The sequence below is a fragment of the Diadema antillarum genome, unplaced genomic scaffold, assembly GCF_040938485.1.
Source record: "Diadema antillarum isolate AM-2024a unplaced genomic scaffold, OU_Dant_1.0 scf00000079, whole genome shotgun sequence".
NCBI classification, from domain to species: domain Eukaryota; kingdom Metazoa; phylum Echinodermata; class Echinoidea; order Diadematoida; family Diadematidae; genus Diadema; species Diadema antillarum.
The window spans coordinates 1,040,375-1,063,723 of NW_027270968.1; the positions used below are offsets into that span (position 1 = coordinate 1,040,375).

The following is a 23,349-nucleotide window of genomic DNA, read 5'->3' on the forward strand; positions in this document are numbered from 1 at the left end:
GAAATGGCATAGCAACCTCAGTCGTTACAAGGCCGCTTTTCCGTCTAGCAATGCAATAGATGTTCACACGGCCACGTTGGTTGAGTGGGCATTGACTTTCCCCCTGTTATATCTATACATTGTTTTTTTTTTGTCTTACCATTTCCGTGGATGACCCGTGGCCGAGTGGTTACAGAAACGGTTTCGCATGTACGCTCAATATAACTTCAAGGTGCCTATATCACATTCTTTTCTTTGTCGATCACAGATGACTGTCATCTGATGACCACAAGCGTATCACCTAACTCGTCCTCTATGTGACGAGTTTTCATGTCTCGTTATCATTAGTAGTAGTAGTAGCAGTAGTAGTAGTATTCTTGCTGATGTTGTGCAGCTGTTGTTGTTTTTGTTATCATTAATATCATTATCATTATTATTATTATTATTATCATTATCATCACCATCATCACCATCATCATTATTATTTTATTTCTCATTCTGGATTTACTCATAAACTGTGAAGAGTTTTGGAGACATGTACAATGTACATGCATTAACCCACTGAAGATGAGTCCCGAGTGTACTCGGGCAGGTGTCTAGTGTATGAGAAATGCATGTGGCAAAATCAGCCCATCCTCAATGGGTTAATGATCCCAGACTCACTTCCAAGGCTCCAGGCACGGCTCCCATCCAGACAGACTCCTGTTGTAGTAATCAGCAGCCAGGAGGCAGGAGGCCTGGCCCTGGGCGCTGGGCAGCAGCTTCTGGAAGAAGTTCAGATTCTGGCACGACATCTCGATCAGGGGCACGTCGATGTTTCCGCAGTCATCGATCAGGGTGATGCCCAGGGTACCGGCTCGGACCTTGGAAGTCACAAAGGAATAGAAACATATTGCAATATTCACAATTGCGTAAGACAAATGATTTCTACACAAAAACAAAAATATGAATTAAACTCCTTAACGAACAAGTTCACCTGATAACGTGTGGATCGAGTGAATGCAGCAACATTCAGTTTGAAGAAGATCAGGTAATCTGTCAAAAAGATTTGAATTTCTGAAGTTTCAGTGCCACCATTGCTGAATGAGAAGTCCACTACAATTTGTGATGTCATGTGTTTAGAATGATATCATGAAAATTGAATTGGAATTTCCAAAATATTCCATTTTTATGAAAAGTACATATTCCTTCAGCTTGTTACTGACATATGTTACCGGTTGTAAGATTAAGATGGCACTCACAAGAAATACTAAGGATATAAAGAAGCTGGTTACCTCTATCCCAGCTATCTCCATCTTGCTCGCCTTCTCCTCTCCCCCGTTCTTCTCCCCTGGGCTCCTAGGAGAGGTGGAGGAGGAGGAGGGGAGGGGCTGGGCATTGTCTATTAACCAAGAGGCGGCCAGGTCCAGTCGGTAGTTGGAAGCCTCCAGGGCCTTGCGGCAGTCCTGGGAGCGGAAACCCAGCTCCTTCAGTTTGGACACTGGAGGGGGGGGGGGGGGGGGGGAGTGAGGAAAGAGAGGGAGAGAATGACAAACAGTGAACCACATAGCACTTTCATACAATCCAAATTATCATGTATTCATCTGACATTTGGACAGGAATATACATCACTTCAGGTTGTGTTTGGGTTCTCTGCTTTCAATATAATGACCCTCACTCCACGGTTAATTTGAAATTGAAGCTAAAAAGACACTACGACCTAGTGTTCATGGATTAACACTAAAAACATTTCATCCTCGGTCAGTTCTGCCTCTTTAGAGGTCCCCCTAAAAAAAAAGTAAAATAAAAGGCACACACACCCACAAACAGGAGCAAGAAAAATGTTTAAATTTGATCATATCCCATACAAAATAAAAGTCTGATCTTGGCATGCAGAAATGCTGGATTTTTTTAAGTTAACATAAGATACTCTTTGGCGCACTGGAGTTGATAAGGTGCACACATACAGCCCAGCTAACCTTGCTTTCTCAACTTGGGCTTTGACTGCTTTTCCTCCGCCTCGTTCTTCTTGTTGTCGGCGTCCTCATCATCGTCGTCCGGCGCCTTCTTGATCATCTGGGCCGGTAGTGAGTTGGCGATGCCCAGAAAGAGCTGGGCATCATGGTAAGAGACTCGCAGATTTAGAGCCTGGATGTGCACCTGTCAGAAGAATTAGAGGTGGAGGGATGGGGATTAACCCATTGAGAACCAGTTTATTTTGCTATGACACACATTTCCCATAGACATCTGCCCAGGTGTACTCAAGACTAGTCTTCAACGGAATAGTGAAGAAAAATGTGACCGATCATTTGTGATAGAGCATCTCTTCTGATCCTCTGGACTTACCCGACTGTTTAAAGGTAACTGCAGAATATTTCAGTGTAGAAGTTTTTGCTCGTTCTGAGCTTGCACACACACACCAAAATTCGACAGCACATACAATGCCATGGCGTTTTCTGTGCAATCAACACTCCCAGCATAAAAAGGGTTAAAGTCAATGAATATCTTCAGGGTGGGTTTTTAAATGTTAAGGTCTCATACCTCCAGGATGGTATGTGCATCCATGATGTCCAGGAGTCCCCCCAGCTGCTGGCCGCTGTGGATGTGGGAGGAGCTCCCCTTCAGCTCCACGTTGATGGTGCTGGGATCCACGATGGAGAGCGCCGACTCCTCCTCGTTCCTCATGGAGCAGGAGAAGATCTCCAGCCCCTCCAGGCCGCCGGAGAAGGGGTTCTCCTTGGAGTCGGGCTTGTAGGTCAGCACGGCACAGGTGGACTGGAGAGACACCAAAGATATGGTGCTATAAAAGTGTTAAGATAAGCTTTTGCCTGTCATGTGCACTGCTTGGCATCTTGTCACGGTGTTAAAGTGTTAAAATGAGCTTCTGGCTGCCATGTGCACAACTCAGCATATCAGCACAGTGTTAATGTATTGACATTAGCTTTCACCTGTCATGTGTGCAATTTAGCATCTTAACACAGTGTTGAAGTGTTGAAATAAGCTTTTGCCTGTTGTGTGCACAACTCTGCACTTTAATGCTCAACACTTCCATAGAACACCTGGGCCCCGTTGCTAGAAACTTTGCGTTTAAACGCAACTTGCAACTGATTGTCACTGGCCAATCAAAATCATTGTTGCATGCATGTCTTCTTAATAGGGCAGACCCTGAGCCAATCAGAATGGTTGTTTCAAAATTAGCAATTATTTGCAATTGATTGCAACTTTCTTGCAACGGGGCCCAGATGGTATAATTGCTCACAGTATCATAGGCATGGTGTAAGTAAAAGCCTGTGTTTTCAAAATGGAGAAGTACTTCAAAATTAATCCAGTGTGGACAGTCCAAACTATTAATAACAGCATAAATTTTATGTGGAGGTACAGTTATAACAGAGTCACAATGTACAAGATTTAAATACTCAAAACCCTCCCTAGGAGTAACTACAGTGTATGTACTTCTACTGCATTACAGAGACTGATGGGTGTGTTAGGATTCTATTCTCTGAGCTCAGTTCTGCAAACAGTGATTGCAATGAATGGGACTGTTAGCCTCATCTTGTGAGCAGCTCACCTTCAAGATGACAGCATTGGAGTCTTGTGATGCTGAGTCCTCCAAGATGACAAACTCTGTCTCAGTGACATTCACTTTGAACTCTGATGTCTTCTCAACCTGTTTGAGATAAAAAGACAAAGAAAAGCGTACAATTAAAGTCTGGCATCGTTGTGATCCATGAGATAATGGAAAATATTGATTGTCCCTGAACTCAACAAAACAAGAATGTCTTTATTAACGTTTTCTTATTAGCTCATCCCTTCATATCACAACCACAAAGACTACACATGCCTTAGGTTTAAACCAAGATTATGACTTAAAATCCTTGAAATCTAATAATAACACTGTTTAAGACAGAAGAATTCATATCTAACAGTTGCTTTAAAAACATTGTTACCTTTAATTTCAGGAAAGAGCAGCAAAAAAAAAAAAAAAACCAACAACAACAACAACCAAACAAACAAACCAACAGCAACAATAACACCACCAACAACAAGAGGATATGTTCCAATCTGTTAGGCCTAATCAGAAATACACTGTATCTTAGACCTTTGACTTTTATCATGTGATAAAACTGTCAAAAATGCACTGCTCTCCTACCATTAATCTCAATCTTATAGCACAAAGTATAGAGGACCACATTGGTACCCACCTGTTCCTTATGAGGCACCCTCTTGGTGAGTATACCGGTACCAAGACTGACGGGTGACCCTGCCCTTTTATCCACACTGGTGATGTTGGAGGACTCTGTGGATGGCCCCTGGGAAGTGGAGGCCTCAGAGGGCGTCCTCACACTGACTCCATCTGATCCTGAGGGGAAAAATCACAATAAGAGTATATTTATCATCAACAAGGACAATATCATATTATATCTGAATCAAATATTCTATGAATTATGACATATTTTGCAAACACAGCATAGTACTTGTGCATTGTATCTCCCTTCACTGTTTTCCTTGAAACTCATTTTGACATAAAATACTGTAAAACAAGGAATGTTTGCATGGATTTTAATTTCGCGAATTTCGCAAGCGCCAAGATTCGCGAAATCAAAATGCACACAAAATTTCTTGTCTACACTATATGCATTAAACGCCATTGGCGATTTGCAAAAATCTTATGCCAAGAAAATGGCAGGCGGCTCCAATTCACAAAAATTTCAGGCCGCGAATATATCATGTTTTACAGTAGATATTCAATTCTTTCAAAAATATTCTTCATTGATTTAGTGCAAATGCTTAGAAAGGACGGTCTTGTACAATTGTATGTGGGTATCACCCAGATTTCATATGATGTATCATGAAACTATCATTTGCCCTGTCAAAATGAAATTTCCATAGGAAAAACAAAGTCAGCTTGTAACAAGTGCTACCTACATTTGTATGATGACCTATTGCCACCAAACTGAATTGTGATAAGTACTACAGGATGCTCACAATCAAACTTCTGAGTGATTCAATAGACTCACCCTGAGCGGCCCACAAGTTGAACAAAGCGTAATTAATATAGCAGAGAATGATCATTATCAAATAATTGACTGCTGGAGTGGACTCACCCTGTGCGGCCTGAGAGTCGTATCCCAGCAGAAAGTCCTTGACTGCTAGTAGTAGGTCCATGACGCAGACCACACGCATGTTGTTGAGCAGCGCCGTGGCCCGGGTGTTGTCTGACTGAGAGGCGTAGTGAAGCTCCAGCTGGAGTGGGTTGGGGTTGCGACTGTGGTGCCTCGTTGGGGTCAGGATCTCCTCGAAGACATTGCTCCTCCGCTTGGAGACATCACCTGACCAATTCATTCCATTTGAAAAACCAAAATAAAAAAATAATAAAATGAAGTGTGAAGCTTACCCTAACTGTTAGCCTTTTCTCTACTCCCCTCCCCGGACTTACTCCACAGTTCATTATATGAACACTGTTACATAACTACCAATTGTTAACTCAGTGGCACAACTCTGAGTTCAGTACAGGGCATTTATGGTATTGCATAATCCACTGATGATGTCATGAGCTTTCACAAATCATACCTGTTCATTCTGCTTGTAGATTAACGTGACAGACATAAATCTCATACAAGCACACTGAGACAGAAATTTGAATCTCTTTCAACACTTCATCTACTGTCTTGCAAAGGCTATGTGTGTTCATCATGACAGCTTTGACTCTGTGCCATTATAGGGGCCTGAGAGTAATCAAAGAATCTCTGAACCCATTGAGGGCGAGTCCTGAGTATACTCAGGCAGGTGTCTATGGGAAATGTGTGTTGTATCAAAATCAGTCCATCCTCAACGGATTAAAGGGGAGGTCCACCCTAAAAATTTGGTTTGTGTAAATAGAAGTAGAAAAATAAGAGCAACATGATAGTGAGAGTTTGAGCAAATAATGATAAAGGCTACGAAAGTTATGATTTTTATTTTTCCCCAAGATGTGATCAATCAAGCACAAATTGGGAACTCCCTGATGTATCACATAAACTACATGTAAACCTTCCATTTGCCCTGTGCATATTGACTTGATGATGTGTCCTGTTCCTGTAATTTTCCTGTTTCTATTCCCCCAAACTAATTTTTCGGGTTGAATTTCCTTCTTAAGATTTGGAGACTTGAGGTCGGTTGATGCCATACCTTTCCACCTTGTGTCGTATGCTCTGATAGCATGCGACACCAAGTCCACCATCTTTGATCCGTTGGACTGGCTCATGAAGGAGAACTTGGATTCCATGAAGTTGAACTGTCCTAGCGACCTCTCTGCCGCGACCTCTTCATCACCGTGGCGACCGTCTAGACCACACCCGCCACTCAAGGGGTCGCGGGGGTTGGAGCCATGCTGGAGCAAGAGTTCGAGGGTCACATTCACCAGATTGATGTGCATAGAGATATTGGTGCATATCTGGCCACTGAGGACTGTCTGGGACTCCGGGTTGGCGGGGCGGGGCATCGGCTGGAACTCCTCCAGCTGTTCTCCCAGGTTGTGGTCCAGGAACCCACGGATCAGCTGGTACTGGGACAGGTCTAGGCAGCAGTGGACCGACGACAGCAGGCCCTGGATCTCCATATCTGGAACTGATGACAAGGAATAAAAGGTGTCAATGTGTGTGAAAAAGTTGCCACTTTTGTTGCAATAAAGGCAAGATATAGAATGGCGAGCTCTACAGCATGAGAAATGTAGACAATATAGAATAGAAAATATTCTATCAAAGTCAGGTGAGAGCAGTTTGGTGAACTACACTTTGAATTCACACATCTACGTATAAGGACTTACCCCACAGAAGACAAACACATTTTTTCTTTTTAGGGGGAACACAAAGAGATGCTTAATAAAAAAGACACCATGGATTCACACAGAAAAATGGTCAGTACCATAAAAGAAATTGAATACTTTACCAGTTCTCCTGATGTCAACATCAAGATTTCTGTCCACCTGGATCTTCAGCAAACACGTCTGCTTCAGCAGCTTGCCACCCTAGTATGAAGAATCATGTCACAGAAAGATGATTTTTTTTTTTGATAAACTTACATTATAGCAGCAATAAATATCACAAACAAATTAAAAAGTCATATTGTTTTCACCAGAAAAACAGTATGACTGGTAGGTTCTTATCCGTATGTCTTTATTTTCTCACATTGACCGAACACCCTTCAGGAATTACTAAACAATTCTCAGTATTGTTTGCTGCATGAACATTTAAGTTCAATATAACAGACGACTAATTTAGGTGTAATAAAAATGTTGCAACTTGAATGCTTGCACTCAATTTATTAGAGATCTCTAACACTATGATACTGACATCAAATGATTCTAAAGACCTTTATGTTCAGATGTGTACAAACCTTTCTCTGCACAACAAATGAAGGGAAGATGAGTGCTGTTCCATCCGACACATTGAAGGCATCATGAGAGACCCTCTCCGCAGAGTACAGGTCCATGTCTTCCAGGTCAATGTGGATGCAGTCCAGGAGACAGGCCCCTTCTGCATTACCAACACCACCACTTCCACCACCATCATCACGCTCTTTGCTTTCTTTGGTTCCCTTTTCTCTGGAACTCCCCTTTGAACGCTTGTGGGTATGCACTGGGGTTGAGGTGCGGGGACCAGCCCCTGCAGCCGCCCTTGTCAACACCCCTGAGGAAGTTCCCAGATCAAGGCCAGTGTTGGCCCCGATGTTCAGTCCGGGAGTTGTGCTGGAGGCTACCTTCCTCGTTTCCTTAGAGGGCTTGGTGTCTCCTGAGGTCTTGGTGTCTCCGGAGGTCTTGGACACACCCTGGTCTCTTGCGCGCATCTTTGGGCTGGAGGTCTGGTGGATGATGGTTCCGGGAGTTCCCGACATGAGGAACTGGTTGTATACGGTCAGGTTGCCAAGGTTGATGACCAGGAGGTCCTGGGAGTGAGAACTCACAGGGGCCAGCATGACGGGAGAGCCGGCCTGGACGTCAAGCTTGATACGAGAAGTCCTGGATGGACCAACCGATACCTGAGAAAAAAAAGAGAAGAAGATAATGCTGGAGACCACTGGTGGAAGGCATACAAATTATGGACTCTGGAAAGAGAGCAAGTAATTCTCATGACGACCTTGAACAACTTTGCTTTCTTTACCTATTGTTCCTGAGAATGACAGTCATCTTTATAACCTTGAACCTTTGAACAGTGAGTAATACAATATGCAATGGATAAACTTGGGTGTGAATATCATCACTGTAATTATGCTGGAGTCAATTTCTGCAAGAAGATTGAAGGATTACATATTGGAAACTTGCACATTGCTAGAAAATTGACACACAGCTGACAAATTCAGGAATGAGAGAGTTAAAATGCCTCACCTGATGGCCTGCTGACGCTGCCCGCATGGTGCCCAGGACTTCCTGGAGCTGGTTGAAGTGTTGGGCAAAGGCCACCACCTCCGACTGGAAGCGGTTGGTGTGGACGTAGCGGACCGACGACATGCGCAGCTTGACGCTGATGTCAAACTCCCTCAGGGATTCCCTGTCTGGCTGCCCGTATCTGAAGATAGGAATGCGGCAACGATGCATTATATAAATATTGAATGGACACAAATGTAAAATCTAATTCTACTGCACAAGTAAAGGTTTTTCACTATTTGTTTTATACCACGCCACAGACATTGACAAGTCAAGACCAGAATATAGTGCTGTTGTGGCAAGCACTTTTCAGGAAATGTGAATGATTCAATCGCACAAGGAAGCTGCTGATAGAAACTGATAGGGTGTGCACTGCAAAAGTATACTGTGAAAACAGAGTAGTGTGATGGTGCTAAACATTAGGCTGAGCCTGTCATGGGAGTAAAAGTACAATTTGTACCTGTGTATACTGCCACAAATTGCATTGTCGATAATGTCAAAAACTGCAAAATGTCAGTGTGCCATGGTACATTTAAAGTGTTTAGTTGTCACATGACAAACAATTGACCAATCGGGCGTTAAGGATCTTTCACGTGTTGTTGAGATTTGTTGTATGAATTAGAATATACAGTTGTATAGTACAAGTCTCTAAGTGAAGATATTCATGCTTGGATGAACCAACACATGACTGCTGCCATTACAAATAATTTGAGGCAAGGAAAAAGTATGGAATTCATCAAATTGCTTCAAAATACCTATCAATATCATGGTCTATGCCTTTGATCAAGGTATAAATGTCATCAGAAATATCAGATTTGAATTTCTGAAGAACTGCAGTAGACTTTCCTCACTACATCCTAGTTGAGACATGCACAAAGAGACTTGAAATCTATGTTGAACAGGGGTGTGAGAGTATTTGCAGAAAAAAAAATCTGAAAAAATCAGAAACTTCTGGAAAAAAAGTCTGAAATGCTTTAAACTATAAATATTTCAATGCATCTCAACTACAAAATATCTGAAAAGGGGGGTTTGGGGAAGACCAAAAAAAGTCTGAAATCAGATTAAAATCTGAGCTCTCACAGCCCTGGTGGGAAACAAAGGAGAGTTCAAGAAGTGAACATACTTGTAAATGTGAAAGCTTAGGGCTTCCTCCCCCTTCGTTGTGAATCTCTCTCGGTAGAGAATGCCATGCGGAGTCAGGTCCAGCAGTAAGATGCTTCCCAAGTGACCTTTGACCTCTAGATTGCCCTCTATGCTTGTCATGTGGGCCGTGACCTCCGACACGCTGGCCCTGGCGAGCTCGTAGTCGGGCTTGTTGAGGATGAGGGAGAGCGAGGCAAGGTGGACCTGCATCTCCATGTTGTTGACGTCATCAGGAACTTCTGGTGATCACAATAATAACAGAATTTCAAAATTTTGAATAAAGCTCTGCTAAATTCAAAGATCAATCCGTATGGATGGAATCAGAAACTTTCAGAAATTTTCTCTTGTAAGGAAGCACCTCTAGCATTACTGTGCACTTGACAAAGTTTGTGCTTAATTCAAAAATGAATCCACAAGAATTGATTCACAAACTTTCAGAAAATTTCTCTTTAAAGGAAGTAGAGTTGTACCTCCAGCATGTTTTTTTTTGCATGTACTGAAGCAATCAATGGCCACTTGCATTCTTCATGCACAGAAATGGCAATGGTTCAGCATGGTATAAAATGAGCACATTCAAATAATTACCTCCGCCAAGGGAGGAGGATATGTTTTCATTACCGTAGGTTTGTTTGTTAGTAACGTAGTTAGCTTTTAGTTTGTTTGTTTGTTTGTCCATGTGCAAAATGACTAATAAAGTTGTGCACGGATTTGGATGAAACTTGCAGGGAAGGTTTAGAATGACACAAGGAACAGATGATTAAATTTTGGTAGTGATCCGGAAATTTGTATGGATTTTTTTGAAGGGTTTTTTACATTTTGGCAGGTAGGGTCAATGAACTTGGGAGTTCAAGCTGTACATATTTGAGGTTTTCATACGTGCACTAAAGTGCGTGCCCTAGTTTCTGCTAGGGTGAGGTGCGTCGCCCAGCTGAGGGTTTATGACATAACATAAGGCTTCTATATTGGGAAATCGGGCAATTTTTCAGCATGCATACGTATGGGTGGAAATCACTGTTCTCTATGGAAGAGCAAGATCATCGGTGGAAAGTAGCTGCTTGGCGGAGGTCTGCGCTCTAAGAGTGCTTTTCTCGTTTTTGTTTTGTCACAATAGGGGCTGGAAGAGGTTTATTTCTGGCTTACTCCGCAATCTTTTCTGAAGCAGCACAGCAAGTCATCTGGATTTCTTCTTACTCTTGTCACTATGTCTAATGTCACGTCAAACAGTTCGTGAAGATTCAGCTTAACGATTTAGCATCAATGTAACTGCATGACTTCACAATAATTAAGGAAACTACCTTACTAGCATCTCTTCTACAAACAACATACACGTAGTTACTATTATGTGGGTGGTACTCAAAACACAACTCCAGAATCATATCCCATTCAAATGGACACATTACACAATTATCAAAGTAGGAAGACCTCATGAATAGCAGATCTTTACCAACACTCTAGGCCCCATTTCATAAAAAGTTGATATGATAGCAGCTCTCGCTGGAATGGCAATTGTCATGGTAATGACAAGAATCCAGCTTCCTGATTGGCTGTTGCTATGGGAAGTTGTTACTTCAGTAAGAGTTGCTATCCTAACACCTTATATGAAATGGGGCGAGCGGGTCGTGATGGCTCTCAAATTTACCTGAACTTGAGGGGCTAGCTTTGGTTGCCTTTGTCTCCCTGCTTGTACCACCAGCTTCTGGTGTCCTTGCATCACTGGGTCGGGGGGATTCCCCCTTGGGGAGGGAGCTCCCGATGCCCAAGAAATCCAGCAGCACCACCCATGTCTGCTGGTTGATGGTGATGTCCAGGCGGTTGAACTCGACGTCGACAAAACGGTTGATCTGAATGTAAACAGGGCAAACATGGCGGGATCAGGATAGCAACAACAAGAATTATCCATAACTGGTAAAAGTAGATAGCAACAGTCTATTTGTACCCCTATACACTGAAATGTCAAATGACATAGAAGTGTGATGATGGTATTGATAAAAGCAACATAATATGTAAATCATTTTAAAAACAACTGTAATGCGATGGTGATAATGATAATGACAATGACAATCAGTTCACTATGCAAATATGCTCTTACTAAAAAAAATAAATACCTCATACATTAATCAAATAAGGTGAATACTACAAAGCAATAAAAAAAAAATGCAAGAATTTTTTTCTTTATAAAGACAGAGCGTGATGTAAGTGCATGTGCAGCCAAAACCGGGGCAAGTTTGTCCCATGAGCTATCCCATAATGCATCTAAAACGCTGCTCTGCGCACGGCACCTACGTATTGGCGATACCCTCAATTGAGCCTCAGGTAATATGGCAGATGGTCAGTTAGTGAAATATGGTCTCACAACTATCTAAAAAGCTCTCCATGATGATTAAAGAAGAGACTGTGTTGACAGACTTTCAAAAGATGAAGAGCTGCTAATCACACGCTGGGTGAGACTGAGAAAAGATTTTGAGGTACAATTGAAATTAATCATTTGTATACAATGATTTCACATGTTTTTAGGTACTTTTGGAATACTGTTTGTAGAGTCATCATATTTTGATTTTTTTTTCTTCTGAGTATTATGAGTGGTAACAGGGAAGATGGATATATTTCTCAACTTTCTGGGCCTCAAATTAACTATAAGAATGAATGTCATCACGATTCACTTTAGTGTTCTTCTAAAAGTCTCACCTTTTTGTACTTGGTTTTGTACTCCTCTGATTTCTTGTCCACCAGAAGAACCCTGATCTGAACCAGTGCCTCACTGGAAGGGGCGGGGTCTGTGGCGATGTTCTCCATGGAGACGTCAAGAGATGGAGGAGGAGTGGAGGGGTAGAATCCTCTGCTGCTGCTACTCGTCTGCCGACTGTACAGGCCAGAGTTATAGTACTGCGACTCTTGTTTGTTAAGTTCCGACGGCACAGAGCTGGGCCTCATGGGAGAGAGAGCAGGCATGGACGTCACGGAGGGACAGGACGTAGAATGCACCATCTTCACCGACTGACCACTGCCCGACCTCCTAGCGCCGCCGTGGGATGCCACCAGCTGCCTGTGTCGGGAATCCGGTCTCTGGAGGAGGTCCTCGATCACCAGCGACTGTAGGAGGACGGTGATCGAGGTCGCTGCGGGGGAAGTCTTCTCGTAGTCCACGCTGAAGTCTTGCAGCTGCACATCGACGACTCCCTGGTCGCCGTCACTCAGGTCTCCGCGCATCTGTATGCAGAGTTCAGGCATGGTGAACTTGGCACATATCCTCATGGGATTTTTGGCTTCTGATGATCGCAAAGGAGTACTTTCTTTGACCGTCCTATAACCTACTGCTTTTGCCTCCGCATCATTCGCATCCAATTCTCTGACACTGAAAATCCCCGATTTTCTGTCCCTCTCCTTTCCAAGGTCAGCGGCAGAAGGTGGTTCCTTCGCCGGTTCTGCGTAGGTCAGGTTGTCCATAGTCTGCAGGATCTGCTCATAGACATGTTTTGACAGGATGACTTTCAATGAAGACACCACCCTTCCAGTGACCTGCAATGTGGATGAGGAGGAGTTATCCAAGCCTAGAACATCATCCTGAAGGTCAAGAAATGCTGCACTGTTATCCATGACAGGGGGCCCTAATCCGGCAGGGATCTGGTTGACGATCACTTCCAGGGATGTGTTGTGAAGGATCGGGGTGCCACTGTAGGGGCTGGATGCTGCTTTCATCACATCCGCACTCATGGTGCTTGTGGTGAGACTCGAGAGCGACTTACTGTCCTCGTGGTTGAAGGAAAACAGATTCACATTTTGAATCCTCAAGTAGAACCTTGTCATGTCTGTCCCTGTATCAGACTCCGATGCACTTTCAACACTCATGTCCTGACTGATCTCTGAGTTCTCATTGTTGGTCAGGCTAATCTTTCCAAGGTGGCCGACCAAGAGTTCTGAACTGGATGCAGTCCTGGGGATGATGATGACGGGCGTCTCCATGACGATGTCAAACTTCACATTGGAGCTCTTTGGTTTGATCACACGAGAGTCTGTCATATCGAAGGATATGTCCTGGGTGTGGTCGGCTTGTTGCCCGGGCGAGTCCATCATGGTGTTGAACACGCTCGGAGACAGAGAGGTCATCAGGTCTGGCATCTTGGCCTGGACAAACTCCCTGGCGGCATCGCTGGCGGCCTTCTGGAGTGAGTTGGCAAGATTAGTGATGGAGCTCTGGAACTCGTCCATGCACTGCGTGACTTCATGGAGGAAGCGCGGCACATGGATGTAGCAGAGCGAGGCAAGGTGGACATTGAGAATCATCTCTTCGTTTGAGTTGTCGATATCATCCGCAAGCTGGATCTTCACCGAGCCCAGCGACATGGCAGTGGCATTGGACTTGTCCCGAGACTTCCTGAAGGAAAAGGTGAATGCTTTCAGTTCATCCTTGTCAGTGTCATCGTCACCTACGCTAAATCTGGAGCTGTCCAGAGCGGACCTGAAGAGGTCTGCCTCGGCACTTGGCTTGGGGGATTGAGGAGCTCTCAACGTAGGACCTTGCGTAGTTGGATCCTGCCCAACACTGAACACTTTCTGATGTCTGCTGCCCTCTGGAGTCAGGTCCAGAAATTGGAGGCCACCAAGAGATCCTTCCACCTTCATGCCACCGCCTGGAAATTAGCCATAATGAATAGATAAATGCCAGTAGCTTGAAAGCATAAATGATTAAAATGGGCATCATTTAAACAAACATTCAGCCTGTACACCACATGAATTGTAATTATTTCGTTGAAAAAAAAAATGATATGTATACTGTACTCTCAATTCTTAACTGCTAATACATAAATGACCTTTTAGACCAGAGTTTTGTCTAGTATAGAAAGAACTCACTGAATTTCCTCTCTTTCTTTTTAATGGAATCAATCTGATACTGGGGAAATTCTTTTAATGACGATACTATGCTGTTCCCTCTATAAAACCAACTTCCCAAGAAAAGCAACAAAATTATAAACTCAAACGCTAATTATAAATATGCACTGGCAACTCTGTGGCGCAAGAGTACAGTTTTGATAAGTTAAATGATGAGTCCCAATGACAAGAAGCCTTACCCAGCGATGCCTGAACATGAGCCTCACTGATGGTTGCTGTGGCAACCTTTTGACCCTTGACCTTTGGCCCAGTTATCCCTCTCACCAGCACAATGTTGAGGCAGCGAAAGTCTGCTGATATTTCCGTCCTGGTTGATGAACTGTCAGAAGGCTGCGATGGACATTATTTTTTTTTATGCAGAAAAAACAAACACAAACACACATCAGTTTTACATCATCTAGTCCTGAAAATTACCTCACTCTCTATTAAAAAAATCCTATTCAAATAATCACAAGCATTGTGTTTCAGCACTTATTCTTTTTGTTTATATGGGCGCCAATTCAGTTTGACAAGATCCAAGTTCTCAATCTAGTGATCAATTTCATTCCGATGAAAATTTATGTAGCTTGGCCTTAACTTCCATGAAGTACGTATAATTCACTGTCATTGAACATTCAATGAGGAGAAGTACGTATATGGCAGTAAAGGTCTCTGTTGTTTTGTTACAAATTATTTGCTGTGGTTATATGTCTTTTTCTCTTCTTTTTGCCTCATGCTCTCTATCTAATGTTCTGTTTCAGTTACATTTGTTTTCTAAAATACCTAATTTGCTAGTATGCTACTTTGGCTCTCATTTGAGAGCTAACTTGAAAACTTAATTACCTCTGATTTCAGTTGATGTGCCAGCTGATCTCTTATCAAGAATGATATTCTAAAAGTGAATGTAGTTAGTTTGGAATGGCAAGAAAGGTCTTTAGGATGAATTCTAAAATGAATAGAATATCTATGGCATTAACTCTGATTCTTCATAGAAGTAGAACAACAACATCACGGCATGCACACAATATCACTTCTACATGCCACAGATTTTCCTACAAACTGTGTTACCTTGTTGCCTATGAGATATCATAGTTCTTATAGAATTAACACATTGCTAAGGCAACCCTGTTCCCATTCACAATGGAGCGATTCAACGGGGAGGAAAAACGATAAAATCACAAGGGCTAGAACTCGTCTTCACTGACAAGCCAGCGTACCTCTATGATGCTGGTATCCCTGAAGTAAGTGCTGGAGAGAGCACCCTCGTCTGGGCTTGGGGATGTCTTGGCCTTGGTTTCCTCGTCGGGAAACGCCCGTCGGAAGAACGAGAGCAGCTCCACAATGGTTTCCTGGTTGGCTGCATTGGAGGGGGAAAAGGGAAACTCCCATTTTACTGGATGGATTGTTTGAAGCAACAGTCTAATCTCTCTTCCATTGCAACTGAATTCTGTTGCTATCTCTCCTCAATCATTCTATTCCACTGGGCAATTGTTTCACCATCCACCCCCCACCAAGGTCAGAGGTAAATTCATACACACATACGCCCCTCTCCTCCCCTCCCCCCCCCCAAAAAAAAAAAAAAAATCACAAAAATCACAAAAATCACAAAAATCACAAAAATCACAAGAAATCACAATAATACATCAGCCAAAAATCTAATGCAAAAAGATGACTAACTATCACAGTGCTTTATGATGATGCTCTACATCATGAGGATAAGCTGACTGACAAGCTCGGTAGTAATAAAAAATTCAATACTGGATCTGTTACTTTGAAGTGAATGAAGTATGGCTACATGTATCAAACATTTGGGATTCCGTGACTGTAATGAAAAACATGTATAAAGCCTGCACGCTTGACATACAACAGCGTCCATGGCTTTGCCTTATTTTGTCACAAAACCAGAACACCTCCATTTGCTCCAGTAATCTGCGGTTTCTTGCCATCCCATTTTATCACCTTTTGATATCATATCCCCCCATATAAAGACTTTCCAAAGATGGAAGTTGGACCTATTCACTAGACTACTGAGCTTCTGCACATAGCCAGCAATGGTTCTTATCACTCATAACAGCAATGATTTAAGTGAATAAATACATGTACAGTTTGCAAAGGGTTGGGAATTCTTAAACAGTTTCAACAGAATTGATATCATGCATGAACGCTTTAAACGAACTTAATGAATTTGCCTATTACCAGCCAATGCTTATAATGAATTCCACGGAAATGTATCGTACGTTATGACAACTCTTTTAATGAAATTCAATAGCATGTTTTGTCATGAATGGAATTTTGTTATTTCCGTGGGACGTTTTCATTAACGCATACTGTACAGTCTGTGATGGGTGCAAACATGGGCAGAAAGCAAGAGCCTCACCAATCAAGTCCAGGCTGTTGAACTGGATGACGGCCACCTGCATGGGACCGTCGTCGTTGGTGTTCGACGGGCACTCTGCGCTGATCAGCTCCAGCTCTACGGTGATGAGTGCCTCCCTCTCCTCCAGAGGGCGCTCTAGCGATGGCGACATGCTGGGAGGCACCACAGACAGGGGCTGCAGAGTGGTCCCTGTTTGAGTGGCAAATCAGAGGCAACAACTTTGTGGATTGCACAAACGCACACACACTGGGATGAGCTTCCAGTTGACAATCTAAGATGTTTATGACATGAGTAGAATCTGAATATTTACCGATTGAAGTCAAGGTGTAAACTCAGCTTTCCTTTACATGTACACTTTTTCCAATGCATTAACAATCTTTAAATGTTGACAACCTCAAGCAATTTGAATGACACATATCCTAAAAGTTGGCAATTCTTTTTTGGAGATTTTTTTTTGGAGATTTTTTTTTATCGGTCAAAACAATCAATTTCAGAATTTTCGATTCAAAAATGTTAATTTTTCTTCAAACCTGCTCTAGGTATAATTGTGTGTGATAAAGGTATCCAGTTATACATTTTTGCCCAGGAGATAAGTTCTGTCTGTACTCAAATGTTGGAGGAAAATCAAAATGAGTACAATTTTGTGTAAAAAAAAAAAATGAATAAACAAAAAATAGAGAGCTGTCAACACCTAGATCACACAGAGTTGCCATTATGTCTTACTCTCTATAACCTTTTTAAATAGTTCATAACTTTTTTCATGTTTTTATAAGATCTACTTCGCTGACTTTCCTGCTTTCATAAAAAGCAACGTAACTATGAGGATGGGAGTTCCCTTTAAAGTCTGTCCTTCTCCCTGTTAAACTCACCCCCTTTCCCATGACTCCCCATTTGTTGAATGGCAGAGGCCAGTTCAGCATGTGTGGCAGAAGCCATCATAGTCTCAGCGGGGGAGGCAGGCGACCTCGGGGAGGTGGGTGACCGAGGAGTGGAGGCCTCACTGTCCACAATGCTGCCACTGGGGGCGTGTAGGCTGCCACATATGAGAGAGCAGTGGAAAATACTTTAGAAAAATGGCTAGAAAGGGTAGACTAGCTACAGAGATGCAGTGTTGTGCCCTCCTTATATATTGGTATACTGTTGATGTGCTCTACTTGTTCAACATCTTATTTGTTCAACCTGCTATCAGCAAAGATTCAAATATTGCAGCCTTTACATACAGAGCCTGAGCTATTGTGGAGAGCCAGTGTTGTGTCATGAGAAAATTGTCATTTGTTTCACTGTAAGTACACTGTATGTTACTTCTAGATGATGATAACATGCGTCAATCAAACATCAAAGTCACAGATCCATATTTTGGCTACAACATAAAAGAGGCAGCAATTCATTTTATTACAACAAACTCTTCATAGCCAGCAAATATCAGAGAATTTCAATACCAAGTTATGTGCAGGGAAATCCGTCAATCGCAAGCACATGATACTATAGCGCTCAAATGATTCACGTGTCAGTACTAAGGCCAACTTTTACACATAATTAAGTCCAGGCAAAGGATTGAGGTCATTGAGGAATGTTGGTTGCAAGGTTTGAGAACAGGATTTACAACAAGTGATATGTCAGCTGTAACAAAGAATCATTGTAAATGCTGCTATTTCACACACAGATACTTTTGTGAATGGTACGTTGAACATTTCTGCAGGTAGTTATTTTCATGTTTGGTGATCTTCTCGTTACATGATACTAGAAAAAACAAAAACAAAAACAAAACAAAACCATCACACAAAAGTCCAGGGTTCAGGACAAATGGTGACTTCTCAACAAACTGTTTGGTCCAAAGACTTTTTTTTTAATCTTTGTCAACATTTTAGCATAGTGTTTTTTTTGGAGAGTGCCTATTCACAAAATCTGCAAAAATAAAGGGCCACCACAAAAAAATTCAGCACATACAGTGAGTCAAACCACGATAAAGAAGATAATTACAACGTATGCCCAGAAATATTTATACCTGAGGTCTTTGTGCGAGGCTAGCAAGAGCTCGAAGTCTGGCCCAAACTGCTGCAGGGCATCAATGACCAGTAGACTGTGGACGCTGAGGGACACCGACATGTCATACGGCCTCTTGGTCATCATCGTCTTCACCTGGGATACTTGGAACTCTGATATACAGCGCCCTAGGAGAGACAGAGAGTCACACCATATTGTGAGTATTATATGTACGTACATCACATTTGATCACAGAACTTGGTGGCGGTGGTGGTGGTGGTCCTGTAGAATGTTTAGAATGTTTCAAGTGTTCTACAAGGCAGGGCCCCCGTACAATTTTGGAATCTCATTAAAAATGTCATTAAAATGACATTTCTTCAGATGTGGGGGCAACTCTTCTTGCAAAGTTATCTTGTATCCCACACGCGATCTCATTGCACTTTTTCCGTGCAACCTACATAGGTAAATCTATATCAAACAACGGACAATAACAGACAAACACACGCTCTGGTAATATATAGGGCCCTGTGTTGCCAGGATTGTAACAACACCAGGATTTGTAAGAACTCCGGGAAATGTAATAATGTTTCGCTGGGAAATATAAAAATCTCGAATCTCATTTTAGAATATCATGCAAACAAAGGTATACCTCATATTTTGTTTTTCCCCTTTTTCAGATTCTCAGACATGGGCACATACACCTCATCTAAAACAGGACACTTCTCATATCCACATTGAAAATTAACGTGATCAAGTCTTGAATCGTGTGACATGCTAAAAAGTCGAGCCCAATGTGATAGTGAAATCTGCTGGAAATTTATAAGGTTTGCAAAAATTGCCAGCTGCCCACATTGATGTTATCTAACCTCTGCTCTGTACTTCAAGAGACATCTTATCGACAGAGAATTGCATCTCCAGCAGTCTGGACTCCTCCAAAAGGGCTTGTGTCCTCTGTCGGATGGTTGCCTCCAGGTCTGATTGGCTGGTGGGAGAGATGGATGAAGGAAAATTACATTTTATAACCCTTAACCATTCACAGGAAAACTGATGTGTCATGCATAGAAGCTGTACATATTCATCAAATTTTGCAACAACCTATCACATTGGCTAGAAAACAAAAATCGGGTTGGAATTTGAAATTGAGAGATGTCCTGATTTTTGTTTTGTTCACAGCTTCAATGACTTCAAAAGATGCTTGACTGTTGTTTGATTCTGATATTTTTGATTCATTCAGTACCTTGGAGCAATTAGCAGGTCCAGTTTCTGCCAGCATTTCATAACATTTGCAACATGCAGTAATTGCAGGTTCACATTATACAACACCGGCAGCTACCACAAAACAAACCAATCAAACAGCTGTGAAAAGTTTACTAAAATTACAGCAAAAGGCCCATAATCTGAAGCGTAAAAAAAAAAGAAGACACAAGTCTCTATGTATCACTGCTCCCTTATGTGTGATGTACATGTACAGTTACATGCATCAATCAAATTCCCTTCCCCTTTTTTGCTTTTTGACAATATCTGACACCCACTTTACAAAACACACACAAACAAGAAAAAAAAAAGGTAGCATAGCAAAACAAATGAAATAAACACAAACACAACACAACAGACACAGAAAGAGAATGATGTACCTGGTGTAGTGTGTTCGTCCTTTGGTTTCCTTGTCCAGCGTTTCACTGACCGGTCTCTCTACCACTGGACTGGCCGGCTGGTTGGATGAGTTGCTGGACATGATCTTCATGCAGTTGTTGAGAGCTTGGATCTGATGATGGACGGGAGGAGAGAATGAGAGATGATGAGGGATGCAGGGAGAGCACAAATGGAAGCAAAGATGTAGAGTAGAGAGACAAATCACCCCACAAGTCTGTGCAGACATACAAACACAAGTTATAAAGATAATCTACATGATCAAAGTGTATTTTTTTCTGCATGTGTGTATGTCTGTCAGCCTGTATTTGTGTCTTTCTGTTTGGGGTTTGTGTATAAAATACACTTACACTGTATACCCGTAAGCAGACTTATGACACACATGTACAACAAGAAGGTTTATTTAAAAAAAAACAAAACAAAAAAAAACCGAACACATACACAAGTAGACCTGATAGTCAGCCAATAACAGAGCTAGAATGAAAAGAGGAGACAAAATATTAAAACAACAACAAAAGATAGAGAGTAAAGAAGATACAGTGTAGGAGGACACACTGAATCACTTGGTGCAAATCTTTTAAAACACTGAATCCATCATCTACTGTATGTCTGAAAGGTCGTCATTGCAGGAGTGGCAGACAACTTGCCATACACACACAGTAATGTTTGTCTGGCAAGCAGCTACCACATCAAAAAACAAACAAACAAACAAACAAAAGCAAAAAAACACCAACTTTCATGCTGTACTGCAGAACAGACCTGTTCAAAAAGGCTAAACGAGGGCATGAATGCCTCACAATGTACATCTCACCTTCCTTTCATTCACATGAATGGACAAGCTGGGCAGGTTCCCGGACAGAGTCATGCTTGGCCACTGAGGGTCTGTGGTGAAGGCTAGTCTCCGCTCCACCTTTACCGAGATGGAGAACTTCTCCAACATCTGTAGGTGACAGAGCCCTCGTGTGTGCGACATGCGCCAGTTCTCCGACCCCCTGGCCACCAGGATCTGGAGGTCCGACATATCCAGTGCATACCTGCAAATCAGAACATTGAACTTTTTGATGTAATTTTAAATTCGTTGCAGCTTGGCATTTACTGGATTAGAAAACATATGGAATTTTCTCTCTTTTTTTTGTGATTACCACCTTCTTGTTTCAAAATTTTAGAATGAAACTTTCCGACTATTGTTCTGCATGATATGAGAAAGCGCACACATTACCATATAGCCTGGGACATGTGGACTGACAATAACACACAAAATGTCAGATACATTACGAAAAATACCAAGTTATTCTAAAATTTGAATGTTGATTAATGGGGCAAAGTTGGACACAATTTTTCTGTGTTTGTTCTTTATGTCTCAGTAATGTGATAATTTTTGTTCTGCTTTCAAAGCCACATGCAAACCTTTCCTGCCGGTATTAGTTCTTCTGAAGTAAAGCGAAGGAGGACAGTCACGCACCTGTCATACATCCTATCCCTGAGAGATTCTGCCGTGATGGCACTATTCCCAAAATCTGTCATGTCGATGGTGGCGCTTGTCATTGTGGAATCCACGCTGAAGGACGTTGGTCGCTGGGATGTGTCGGCCTGGGTCGCGTCAGCCTCGGCTAATTCACCGGGAGGCGTCGAGAGTGGAGTCAGGAAGTCGTCATCGACATCCGCTACCATGGCAACAAACACATTGCAAAAGTTAAAGGGACATGATTTACACAGTTGGTGTTAAACATTAAGGTTATGAAAGTACAAATTAAGGCTTTTAATGCTTGATTCACAACATTGTGCTGAGAAAGGATTCTATTCTCTATGCTAGTTTTTACCAACACCATGCTTATATACTGATCATTTCTGACATTTCACATCAACATCAACACTCCTTTCCCACCAAGTACATTCATTTGCAGAAGACTATACTGACAAATCATAACTGAGCAGACAAAACAGATTAAGCAACAAACATGACTTCTTAATCATTTATAACAACAATGGCTACAATACCATAAATACATGCACATCCTTGTTTGAAGATCTTGTGATGACAGGAAAACAATGATTTATAACTTCATAGCAAGAGCAAGTAGGGGGTAAGCTCAGGTGACAACATGAAATTGCCAATTTGTGCATAATGGATCACAACTATAAAAAAATCATACTTATGTTGAGTTTCTGATCAGAGTTTGCTAAAATTTTCAATGTCCTGTTCCTCTCATTACGTCGCTTCCTTTCACATAAACTAATTTTCAGGGTGGACTTCCCCTTTAATCAGGACTCGACTCACCATCGTCCCCAGTCGATGATCGCTGAAGAGACTCACTCCTCTTGTAGGTACTTTTGGCTGTCATGCTTGACAACTGAAGCTTACCGAAGTCAAGAACCACCTGCAGCATAAAGAAGATGTCTTTATATTACAGTAGACATTCACAGCAGGAAAAGTTGTGTAGATAACATAAGGGCAAAGGTCAATCTTTAATTTGCCTCTTAAAGCAGCATAACAGGAGACAGCTGAAGTAACAAAGTTCTGGCGCTTCTCGTCTCCACTAACTGTGACTTTATCAGGATATTGTGGTGATGGGTAACACGTATGAACTCTGCTACAAACAATTAATACTGGAAGGGCATTTTCTCATTTATATTAACAGTGATTCACTCACTGTGGCAAATGAATTAATACTAAAAGACTCATGCATACTTATAAGCACTTATCCTGCACAATTTGTGTATGTTTCTAATATGTGTATGCCATAAATTGACAAAGATTATATTTACGAGACATCCACTCAACTACTGTCAAAGTGGATATTTTCGCATGAGTAATTTTTTTTTTTTTTTTTTTGGTGCTTGGCTAGGTATGACAAATTTTGTGTGTTTTTAATTCCGCTGTATCAGGACACTAATTACTGAAACATATGGCATGCAAAATTATTTGCATACTTTTATTTTCGCGTTAGATTGTGGTTGTGCAAAAAGTGAG

At 42.0% G+C, this 23,349-nt stretch overlaps 2 protein-coding genes across 2 annotated transcripts in view; both read right to left on the minus strand.

Annotated features, from left to right (window-relative positions):
- Positions 1 to 19,619, minus strand: part of LOC139717643 (intermembrane lipid transfer protein VPS13D-like) — a 37,728-nt gene extending 18,109 nt beyond the window's left edge. Inside the window, exons 1-20 of the mRNA XM_071629150.1 lie at positions 19,595 to 19,619; positions 18,751 to 18,916; positions 17,615 to 17,778; positions 16,746 to 16,934; positions 15,586 to 15,725; positions 14,569 to 14,719; positions 12,188 to 14,130; positions 11,142 to 11,343; positions 9,483 to 9,741; positions 8,321 to 8,501; positions 7,333 to 7,974; positions 6,886 to 6,964; positions 6,127 to 6,564; positions 5,064 to 5,288; positions 4,161 to 4,318; positions 3,527 to 3,625; positions 2,500 to 2,733; positions 1,938 to 2,118; positions 1,254 to 1,459; positions 643 to 842 (exon numbers count right to left, since the gene is read on the minus strand). Of these exons, the coding sequence (XP_071485251.1) occupies positions 643 to 842; positions 1,254 to 1,459; positions 1,938 to 2,118; positions 2,500 to 2,733; positions 3,527 to 3,625; positions 4,161 to 4,318; positions 5,064 to 5,288; positions 6,127 to 6,564; positions 6,886 to 6,964; positions 7,333 to 7,974; positions 8,321 to 8,501; positions 9,483 to 9,741; positions 11,142 to 11,343; positions 12,188 to 14,130; positions 14,569 to 14,719; positions 15,586 to 15,725; positions 16,746 to 16,934; positions 17,615 to 17,778; positions 18,751 to 18,916; positions 19,595 to 19,619 (5,882 nt within the window). The remainder of the gene's footprint in view (positions 1 to 642; positions 843 to 1,253; positions 1,460 to 1,937; positions 2,119 to 2,499; positions 2,734 to 3,526; positions 3,626 to 4,160; positions 4,319 to 5,063; positions 5,289 to 6,126; positions 6,565 to 6,885; positions 6,965 to 7,332; positions 7,975 to 8,320; positions 8,502 to 9,482; positions 9,742 to 11,141; positions 11,344 to 12,187; positions 14,131 to 14,568; positions 14,720 to 15,585; positions 15,726 to 16,745; positions 16,935 to 17,614; positions 17,779 to 18,750; positions 18,917 to 19,594) is intronic.
- A 1,056-nt stretch (positions 19,620 to 20,675) lies between these two features.
- Positions 20,676 to 22,049, minus strand: LOC139717644 (intermembrane lipid transfer protein VPS13D-like). The gene is made up of 3 exons (XM_071629151.1): positions 21,841 to 22,049; positions 21,190 to 21,412; positions 20,676 to 20,696 (listed from the first exon to the last, which is right to left on the minus strand). Exons 1-3 carry the CDS (start codon positions 22,047 to 22,049, stop codon positions 20,676 to 20,678), a joined length of 453 nt encoding a protein of 150 aa, XP_071485252.1.
- Positions 22,050 to 23,349: the final 1,300 nt, after the last annotated feature.